Source organism: Mastomys coucha, unplaced genomic scaffold, assembly GCF_008632895.1.
Source record: "Mastomys coucha isolate ucsf_1 unplaced genomic scaffold, UCSF_Mcou_1 pScaffold16, whole genome shotgun sequence".
Classification (NCBI taxonomy): domain Eukaryota; kingdom Metazoa; phylum Chordata; class Mammalia; order Rodentia; family Muridae; genus Mastomys; species Mastomys coucha.
Window position 1 is genome coordinate 70,231,477 of NW_022196898.1, and position 11,312 is coordinate 70,242,788.

An 11,312-nucleotide genomic window follows, 5' to 3' on the forward strand; every position below is an offset into this window, starting at 1 on the left:
TGTGTTCTCCTGTATTTCTTTGAGGGTGCTATTTATGTCTTTCTTTCTTTCTTTCTTTCTTTCTTTTTAAAGATAGGATAGTTTATTTTTAATCAATCAAAAGTGAAGAGTTCTGGAGAATGTCAATTTCCACTTACCATAATGCTATATATAGTTATACATTAAATATAATTACTATCTATACATATACAAAAATATGAAGTTCTATTTCATATGACAAAATCCTTTTTATAAACCATTTTAAAATTAAGTAGAACTTCTCAACATCTATGTGAGGTTTAAGTTCTTCTGAAGGTTCCTTTAAAGGTTTTATGTAACACTAACCTAAACACACTGTCCTTTGTCAGTTTCAAAAGTAAGTCTACTAGTACAAGAACAAACACTGACAGCCTCGTCACTGCTACTTACATACTATTGTTTAGGCATGTCTAAAGTCCTCCATGTCTTCTTATGTCTTTCTTAAAGTCCTGTATTATCATCATGAGAAGTGATTTTAGATCTGAATCTTGCTTTTCCAGTATGATGGTGTATCTAGGACTTGCTATGGTGGGAGAATTGGGTTCTGATGATGCCAAGTAACCTTGGTTTGTGTTGCTTATTTTCTTATGCTTGCCCTGCCCCTGCCATCTGGTTATCTCTAGTGTTACCTGCCCTGGCTAAATCTGACTGGAACTGTCCTTCCTGTGATCCTGGTTGTACAGAATTCCTCAGAGTCAAGCTGTCTCTGTGATTCTGTGACTCTGTGATCCTGGGCTTGTTAGAGCCTCTGGGAGTGGAGCTTCCTCTGGGTGTTGTGGGTCTGGCTGTGGATTTTGCCCCCAAGGTCTGCTCAGGGTACCAGCCCAGACAGATTGGAAGCAACCCGAGCCACTGGGCTGGCGGAGTTCCTGTGTGCCTGGGTCCTGCTGGTCCCAGTTACTCCTGGTGTTGGGACAGATGTTGTGTCCTCCTCACTTCTGATCCAAGGCATGTTAGAGTGCCTGGGAGTGGAGCTTCCTCTGGGTGTTGTGGGACTGCCTGTGACATTTGTGCCCAAGGTCTGCTCAGGGCACAGGCCCAGACAGACCGGAAGCAACCCACATTATTTAAATCTATCTATTTTGTTCTCTAGTTTCATTTTCTCCTAATGGTTTCTAATGTGTATAAGTTTGAACTCATACAAGCTATCCCAGTATATAGCTGTTATCTTGGGGTTTCCCTTTCCTATAATCCTATAAGGATGCCTTGCACCTCTGTCATCTGGATACACTAGGCTATCAGTCTACAGGATCACATTCAGCAGTAGCTTTCAAGAAGGTTCAGATGAGAAATATTTTTATTGTTACTACCCATCCCATCCCATCCTGGGCCACTATTTCTAGGCTTTCTGAACTCCACACCACTGGGACAGTCCTTTACCACCACTTTAAAGTGACCGAGTACAAAGTTGGAAACAGTTTCCTTCAGAAATTTAAAAGTACTATTCTATTATTTTCTGGTTTGTATATAAGTAGGTTGAAATATGCCCAATCCTGTTCTAATTCCTGATTCATTGTAAAAGGCATGTTTATTTTTTGGTCGCACTGTTTTGCTGCTGTGACTAAATCTGTTTCTCTCTTAGGTATCTGGAACCTCTCCTGAGAGTTTTAAGATGTCATGCACATAAGTTCTTTGAAGAGGTTACAGCATTTGTTTACATATTTCAGTGTGTGTGCACTCATAGAAGTCAGACTGCATGTCCAGGAATCAGCTATCTCCTTTCACCACTGGTTATGGAGTCAAGGCTGGACCGAGTGCTGGACTGCCTTCTCAGCTCTGATGAGGGTAAGTGTTGAGAGCTCACAGCACTGGAAGCTGGCAAATTCTTTCCTCCAGAAATTCATGACTTTACATTTGAAGGCATTTTTTTCCTTGACTTTTATCCATCTTTTTTTTTTTTTTTAAATCTAGCATGGTTATTTTGAAAAAGAAACATGAAATTTTCTAATTTTATTATATTGTTTTGTAATTGTAACCTCTGTTATTTTTACTTTCTGAAAGATGTCTTCATTTTGTCTTTTTCTCATGGATGTTTCATTTCTCCCTATATGAAGTTCTTTTGTTATTTACACCCTCAATTCTAATAGTATCTACCTTTATTTCCATGGATATAGCATTTCCTCTATTCCACAGAGAAAGTTAATACCATTTTTGGATATTCTTGTTTTTAAGCTTTTTCCCTTTCATAGTTGCTGTTTCTTCTATATATTATTGTAGTCTCTGGTCTGATATTTTCTTCCACTGTCTTGGAATCTTAGTCTGTGTGTTCTTATTTGAAACTTCCATTAAATACACTCTAGGTGGGGCTGGCTAACCCTGGTCTTCCCCCCTGGAGTGAACCAGCCAGGTAGTTTCCTTGGAAAAACCCTGTGTAGTTCCCCGACTCTGACTAGAGTTTGTGAGAACCCCCAGGAAGAGCCTCTATTAAGTTTGTGCCTGGAAAAAGGTTTAGGATTTGTGTTCTGAGAATTACTCAGAAAAAGAAAGCAGAACAATTGAGTATTTTGTATTTACACAATCCCACTGTAGTCCAGTGCCTATGAGTTGACACAAATTGAGGCTAGTAACAAACAAGTGTTTTATATTATGTATCTTATTTGTGAAAAAACATATATTTTTCTTGGAACAGCAAAGCAATCCCGAGTAAAAATGAATTAAAACTATTCCTTTCCCCACGTATAATTATGCAGTATAGAGAATGACATCTATCCCCTATTCTTCCGTAGCAGAGCCTGCTTTCAATTCCAAGGCTGTTAACAGCTGTGGCTTCCTGCCCCAGTCTCCCCACAGGCTCATCAAAGGCATCTAGGAGGAAGTCTGCTGGGCTTTTCTGCCAGTTTTATGTCCTTGATTAAAAAAGGACAGTGAGGGAAAAAAAAAAAAAGTTCCTTTTTTCTTGCCCCTGGGTGCAGCAAAGCTGAAAAATAAGAAAAAGCACACTGCAGTGATGTTAGCACAGAGGCCATGTAGTGCTAGTGACATCGCTCCACAACTGACGATGGGAGCTGCTGCTGCTGAGCCCTGCTCTTAGGAAACTGTAAGCTGTCATCTGGAGCCTCCTGACTGCTCTCCTTGAGTTCTGACCACTCCTTCACAGTCTCGTTCACAGCTCACTCTCTTCGGCCCTTCTTTTAGATACCACTGTTCATCCTGGGAGGAGTGACCTCTTCCAACTTCCTCCAATTGTTTCATGTTCCTCATTTCCCCAGTTTGTTAGAGCTCCCTTCAACTATTTCAGACACATTAGGTTTCTATAATTATGTTTTGACTAAAACAAAAAAAAAGTATTAGGAAATAGGATCCTATATTTGCTTCTACATATAAAATATAAATAATGCCAGTCTCTTTCACTGGACTCCAGGCTCCACATAAAAAATATAAACCATGCCATATTTACTTATGAACATATAGGGACCAGGACAAGTAAAGGGCTGATTAGGGTTGAATTTACTTTGTCATAATATTGTTAATGACTTGAAAAAAATACATTATTTGAAATACCTAACTTTTGTAATGGTTCTGTCTTACTTTATAACCTTTGTAACTTTTCTTAATAACTGCCAATTGTTCTAAAGGCGAGTGAGCACATATTGTAAACAGATTTATGTCAACACCCATTTCTAGAGGAACCAGTACCTCCTGAGAATAGGAGTATGTTATTCTGAGCAAATGAAAATAGACACACTCTCTCTCATACTTATTAGGTGGCAGATACGAAGGATGCCACTGACAGTAATTTAAATTTTAATAACTAAAAATCCTCCCTTAAAGTCTTGGTGAAACCAATTATAAAGAAAATGAAAACAGGCTATTAATATACCTAAGAACTCTAAATCAGCATTGGTGATTAAAAATCATTGACACTTAAATAGAAATAGAATCTAAATTTTAAATATTCATTTTAACAGGAAAACATAAAAACAGCAAATATATGCATGAGGTTTCAAAATGCCGAAGATCTGCACAGTATGAAGAGACATCAGAGTGCCTTGCATGAACTTATAAATTATCAGTCTCCAAGCCCTTCTGACACTCACAACTAGAGAAATACATACATACACACACACACACACACACACACACACACACACAACTTTCTTCAGCACAATTCTTAAAGACAGTTATCTATTGTAAAAAATGTTAGCAAAGATCTAATCACTTGGCAACCCACACATTTAAAGTCTACCTTGTCCTACAAAGTCTTTGAATCCAGCACATCCAGTAAGTAAGACTACAGTGTCTATGAGGACACCTGGTTAATGTGTAACAAAACCTTCTTAAAAATCCACAGTATGAAGGACCTTAGGGAAATTTGAAGTAAATAGTGTGTTCTCTGAGTCTGTTCTGTAAGGTTTTTCCCTGCAGTTAGAGGCTTACTGGACTACTGAGCTAGAGGACCCTTCCTGTAAGGTAGTCCTTGCTCTTCTGCATTCATATACTAAGAAAGGAGGCCAAGAGAAATCCGGGCCATTAAAACATTCAAAAATCACAATCTTAGTTCTCTCCTCTCAGCAAATAGGCTCCCCAGATCACTGTTTCCTAATTCTCCAACCCCACTTACTGGATAAATATCTCTAGTATTTACCAGGATAGAAGTCTAGGGAATTTGTCCCACTATTTACGTAGGGAAAAAGAAAAATGAAATGAGCTCAATCTTTTATTTATATTTCTTAGTTATTATACAACAAAACAAATAGCAGATTATTAATAATAGCTCACCTACTACATAGCCCACAGAATGAGACCCTGACACACCCTCCAGGGGATGGGTGTCGGGGGAGACAGGTGGGAAATGGCATGGTGAGGAATGGTACTCGCAGCCAAACCTAATACACTGAGAAACATGAGACCTAGATGTAAAGCTTAATGGGCTTAGGGGTAAGTCAGTCTGTGCATTTCTCATTAACCATGAAAACACTGTTACTCACATTATCCATCTGTTTCCAACACATGTCAAGGTATTGTTGAGCTTTTCGACCTTCTTGGAGATGCTGAAGATTATAACCATCAGCAAACAAATAAACAGAACAAACACAAAAATAATTATATTACATAAAAAGGAAATTCCAACATCCTCAAAAGGCTCTTAATTTTTTCCAAGGTGATAAAATACATACATGTATATATAGTTATGCATCTTTAGAGTTAGGAAGAGAGTAAAAAACTTATTTGAAATACATTGTATAGGTTACTTTAATACTTTTAAAATAACCTTTAAAACAGGCATAATATTAAAGAAAATAAATCATCTTCATAGGACTTATCTAAAAAGCCAGGGAACAAGTAACACATATTTTAGGTGTGCAAGCCAAACAGCATTCTATCTGCAACTGTGTAGCCATGGGAAATATCACACACAGTGAATGCAAATTAAACTTTATGGGCACTCAAATTCAAATTTTATAAAATTTTACATGCCATAGAATATTTACTTTTTAATTCTTTTACAACCACCTAAATATATATAAAGCATTCTTAGCTTATGGGACCTAGGAAACAAAAATAACTGATAGGCTGTTGTATTTGGTTTGTGTGCTGTATGCTGTCAAACCTTGACTTTAAATTCAGATTATAAACTAGCAACCATATCTCACAGTTTTGTTTTGTTTTTTTTCTGAAAATTTTTTTCACAGTATATTCGTCTCAATTTTTAATAAAAGGAGATTTAATAATATAGAAAACCAGTTTTAAACTGAACATTTAGTTCTATAAAGAAAAATAATTATTTTCTGAAACTATTTCATAAGACTGTTATAATTAGATGAAAATTATAAATATTACCATTTTTCTTTCCGTTTTCAGATCATGGGCATATCTCATTAATTCACCATATACTCTGTGTGCCATTTCTTCTGCTACTACCTCTCGCTGTCCTGCATAGTCATTTAACTCATTAAGGATGTTAAAAAAGGCGATACATGAAGTAAACCTGGCAAAACATATTAAAAAGTAATGAGATCTATTTTTGCTTCCATTACAATTTTTTTGGTGAGGTATTTTTTTGTGTCTAAATGTTGATAGGCTATAATATACTCAACCTGATCCCAGCTACTTGTTCTATATATTAACTACGTATGGAAAAAAAACCTGCTCAAGCTGTACATGTTTAAGTATCTTTATATAGCCTTTAATTTATAAATAAAGGGATATTTGGGGTCAAAATATAATAAAAATACTACCTGCAGGCTCTTTGACATAGTGGAATCTTTAGGTTGCCAACTGACTGGCCTGAGCTTGGGAATCCCTTGGGTGGATTCCTAGGCCTGGCAGCTGAACCTGTTGCAGAGATGATGTGCTTGTTCTCGAGGACAGAACCTGCCAATCATACCACTCAAATGCATCTTGATAGCTGATCTACACAACTTTGCTATCAGCTCTGGATACAGCTGCCTGTATGCCTGCCCACATCCTAAATGGAAATGTACCATTTTGGTTGGCAACAAAGAGGGATAAAGGGGGCAAAAATAAGGGTAAAAATGTGTGTGAAGGGAAGGAGAGAAACAAAGAAAGTTACTGTGTTAAAATGTATATATCTACTTGGAACACACCAAGGAACACTGTTAAACTGAGGGCGCAGACAGGGCTGGCTCCCTTAAGAATGCTAAGAACCAATAACATATTACAAAAAGCTGTTGGATTTAATCTCATTTAATTTCTACAGTTTACAACCACCTGCATATGAAGATCTTCAAAAAGCCCCCAAAAAAGTTCTCATCTTTTATTCAGGATTCAAAAATGATTCCCCTAATTTCATCACTTTTCATTATCCTGAAAGGCAAAGTCTTAGAAAGCTGATGATAATGCCACAATAAAGTATGGGAAAACAACCTTCTGCTGGAGACTAAACAAGGGAGGCCAAATCCTGGTCTACATTTTACTTAAAAATCCCACTGTCATTTATTCTTAAAAAAGAAAAAGAAAACTAACTATTGATTAAGTTCATTAAATTATCTATCCTCAAAAGATAAATAGTAGTTTCTTCTTTTTTTATAAATATTGTAATGTTAATGAGATCATTACAGTATATTTTACAAAGTAAAGCTGACATGCCGTCCTGAGCATGTTAGTGCGCACGAGCTAACAAGGTCAGTAACTAACAGGCTTACCTTGGTTCTTCATCTTTGGAAGAGCGTTTGGGACAGTACTTCTTAACCAGACTTCTAGAAGAAGAATTTTGATTTTATAAATAATACTTTTCAAATAAAAGTTTTTAGCTTAAAATTTGCAAATTTATTAAGGATTTAAGAAAAGACTATTGTATATAAAACAGTGAGAACAACAACATGGTCATCTTCAAACATTAACATATAATACATAATCACTATTTACATTTCGTTCTTAAAATATTAACACTATTTCTGTTTATGATATTGTAATTGCAGCTAGATTATGTATAAACTAAAAGGAATAATAGGAAAACAATATTCACTATATGAAACTGAGTGATGGAACAAAGACACATTTCAAGGAAATATCACTTTATTATTTGACAAATCAGATATTTTTAATAGTAACAGGCAAAATATAAAGAGATGCTGACTAAGGGAATAAAAGAGCAGTTGGCCACCATGCCCTATCCTGCGACTCCTCTATGGAGATCACCCCCCCCATTTTCACGTGTGGGGCCTCTTTTCTGCTAAGAGGTACTCAATCAGCAACCACAACCACAGCCTGTCCTCTGGCTTGCCTTTCTTTAGGCAAATAATCACATTCTAACTTGTGACTGTCTATGTGTGCCTACATTCCTGTCTATCTGTAACATTCTTATATTAGAACACTACTAAGTTATTTCATACATACGAAATAAGCAATATGCTAGTACAGTGACTTTGGAGCTAGACTGGGATATATGGCCCTGAATCATGACTAAATGATGTTTATATGATCCACAGCAATTTACACTAATTTCTCTGTTTCTCAAATTCCTATATGGTGTCGACAGTGCCTACCCCACAGATTTCTGAGAAGTTACTGAGATAAAACATTGACCACAGTGCTTTCTATATAACGGGTTTGTTTTACAATATATGGACCACTGAAGGTCCAGATTTTTGAAGACTTGAGTGTGTGAGTGCAGATGCACACCTGTAGAGAACAAGCAGGTGTTGCTCCCTCCCTTCGCCCTTGTTTGAGAGATGAGCCCTTGTTCAACACTACATTTAGCAGGCTAGCTGGCCTCTCAACTTCTTCTGGAGATTTTTCTGCTTCCATCTCCCATCTTGCCCCACAAGTGCTTAATGACATCCATGAGACGTCATGTCCAGTGTTACATGACTTGTGGGAATTCAAACTCAGGTTCTCAAGCTTGAATAACAAGCACTTTATTCACTGAACCATCTCTTCAACCTGACAGACTTTTTGAGGAGTAATTTTGTGTCTGGTAAATCAAAAATTAAAAAGATGAGACCTGTAATTTTTTTTTTAAATTCTCAAGATATTTCCTGGTATTTAATTTTTATTATATTTTCCAAACGTCTAAGAATACAATGGAATGGAAACTAAGAAGATACTAGCCTATCATCATGATTTAAACATAATCATTCAATTATTTTCAGAACAAATTAATTCCACTTATAATTTAGCTTATTGGGTCCACAAGTAATTATGTGCTATGTACTAGCTGCTATGCAAGCTCCCAGGAGTGCCTAAAATGAAAGGATATCCATGCTCAAGAGATACTTTCTTGAAATAAGGCAGCTGCTTAGCAGTAATTACAGAGTGCAGCACGGCAAGGGCTAGGATAAAGTACAGAGAAGTGCTATGACAAAAAAGAAAAGCTACCACCAATGAAGTGAAAAACTGGTGAAAAGTTCACCACAGTCATCATTAGAAAGTAAGTACAGGTTGAAAGTACTAGGACTTATGTGTGATTTTAATCAAAATATGAATATTTAAGAAATGATGACATACCACTCAGTTTAGTCTTATTTCTGTTACTATGATACAACACCCTGAAAAATTACTTAGGAGAGAAAGAGTTTATTTAGTTTACAACTGCAAGTCCTGTCAAGTCAGGAACTTGCAGCAGATGGACAGAGTCATAATCAATAGCAAAGGGAGCATAGAGCACATGTGTTCATCTCAGCGTTACTATAATACAGTCTGAGACCCGCACTCAGGAGATGATGCCACCCACCATGGTTAGGCCTTCTTGCCTCAACTAATGTAATAAAGACAACCTCACAGGCAATCCCCACAGGCCAACCAGATCGAAACAGCCTCTCAGAGACTCACTTCTCAGGGAATTCCAGATTGTGTCAAGTTGACAATTGAAACTAAACATCGTCATATTCTCTCTGACTCTGTCTGTCTGTCTGTCTGTCTGTCTGTCTGTCTCTCTCTCTCTCTCTCTCTCTCACACACACACACACACACATACACACAATTTTTAAGCAACTTAAAATTTGCTTAAATTTTAAGGTTCATATACAAACATTTTATTAAATAATATTACAGATCTAGACTGGTGAAATATACATACTTCTAAACTGCATGAAGAGACTACATAGCTCTTAAAACAGTAAAGAGGAAAGGCTAAAATTTCCAATTCTTTAACTAAATAGAAATTAGGAAACTGGAAAGCCCTGAGGGGAATTCTAAGTACAATGAGCAAAGAGTAAGCAAGAAGGAAATTCCTGAAGAACTCTAAGTGAGCTCTATGTGGCTGGCACATCAAAAATGAACCAGAGAATGTTTGGCACTAAAGTAGAAAGGATAAAGGGGAACACAGAAAAAAACCCTAGTCATATTAATGAATACTAATACTTTTAACTATGATTAAGTACCAGAAACATAACCAAAACTCACTGTAGTACCTAGATTAATTTCACAGTTCACCAGAACGCCAATAGCTTATGCTCTAAGATCAAGAATTGACAAATGGGACTTCATAAAGTTGCAAAGCTCCTGTAAGGCAAAAGACACTGTCAATAGGACAAAACAGCAATCAACAAATTGGGAAAAGATCTTTACCAATCTTATATCTGATAGAGGGCTAATATCTAATATCTACAAAGAATTCAAGAAATTAGATTCCAGAGAATCAAATAACCCTATTAAAAAATGGGATACAGAGCTAAACAAAGAATTCTCAACTGATGAATACCAAATGGCTAAGAAGCACCTAAAGAAATGATCAACATCCTTAGTCATCAGAGAAATGCAAATCAAAACAACCCTGAGATTCCACCTCACACCAGTCAGAATGGCTAGGATAAAAACTCAGGTGACAGCAGATGCTGGAGAGGTTGTGGAGAAAGAGGAACATTACTTCATTGCTGGTGGGATTGCAAACTGGTACAACCACTCTGGAAATCAGTTTGGCGGTTCCTCCGGAAATTGGACATAGTTCTACCAGAGGTCCCAGCTATACCACTCCTGGACATATACCCAGAAGATGCTCCAACATGTAATAAGGACACATGCTCCACCATGTTCGTAGCAGCCTTATTTATAATAGCCAGAAACTGGAAACACCCCAGATGTCCCTCAACAGAGGAATGGATACAGAAACTTTGGTACATCTACACAATGGAGTACTACTCAGCTATTAAAAACAATGAATTTATGAAATTCTTAGGGAAATGGATGGATCTGAAGAATATCATCCTGAGTGAGACAACCCAATCACAAAAGAACACACATGGTATATGCACTCTCTGATAAGTGGTTATTAGCCCAGAAGTTCCAAATACACAAAGAACAACCCACAAACCACAAGAAACTCAAGAAGGAAGACCAAAATGTGGACATTTAATTCCTTCTTAAATGGGGGAACAAAATACCCACGGAAGGAGTTGCAGAGACTAACTATGGAGCAGAGACTGAAGGATGGACAAGCCAGCCTGATATAGCTGTCTCGTGAGAGGCTCTGACACTACCTGACTAATACAGAACTAGAGACTCACAGCCATCCATTGAACTGAGTACAGGGTCCCCAATGAAGGAGTTGGAGAAAGGACCAAAGGAGCTGAAGGGTTTGCAGCCCCTTAGGATGAACAACAATATGAACTAACTAGTACCCTCAGAGCTCCCAGGGACTCAACCACCAACCAAGGACAAGGAGTACACATGGTGGGACTGATTGCTTTGGCAGCACGTGTATAACAGAGAATTGCAAAGTCGGTCATCAATGGGAGGAAAGGCCCTTGGCCCTGTGAAGGTTCTATGCCCCAGTGTAGGGGAATGCCAGAGCCAATAAGTGGGAGAGGCTGGAGTGGTAAGCAGGATAAGGGGGGAGGCAACAGGGGTTTGTTCTTGTTGTTTTTTGCAGGTTTTTTTTTTTTTTTTTTTTT

At 37.4% G+C, this 11,312-nt stretch overlaps 1 protein-coding gene across 5 annotated transcripts in view; it reads right to left on the reverse strand.

Moving 5' to 3' along the window:
• Fnbp1l (formin binding protein 1 like) overlaps positions 1-11,312 on the reverse strand; it is an 87,835-nt gene that overhangs the window by 26,572 nt on the left and 49,951 nt on the right. For all 5 annotated transcript variants that reach the window (XM_031375339.1, XM_031375336.1, XM_031375338.1 and 2 more), the window contains exons 3-5: positions 7,125-7,178; positions 5,800-5,947; positions 4,947-5,009 (exon numbers count right to left, since the gene is read on the reverse strand). In XM_031375339.1, the coding sequence (XP_031231199.1) occupies positions 4,947-5,009; positions 5,800-5,947; positions 7,125-7,178 (265 nt within the window). The remainder of the gene's footprint in view (positions 1-4,946; positions 5,010-5,799; positions 5,948-7,124; positions 7,179-11,312) is intronic.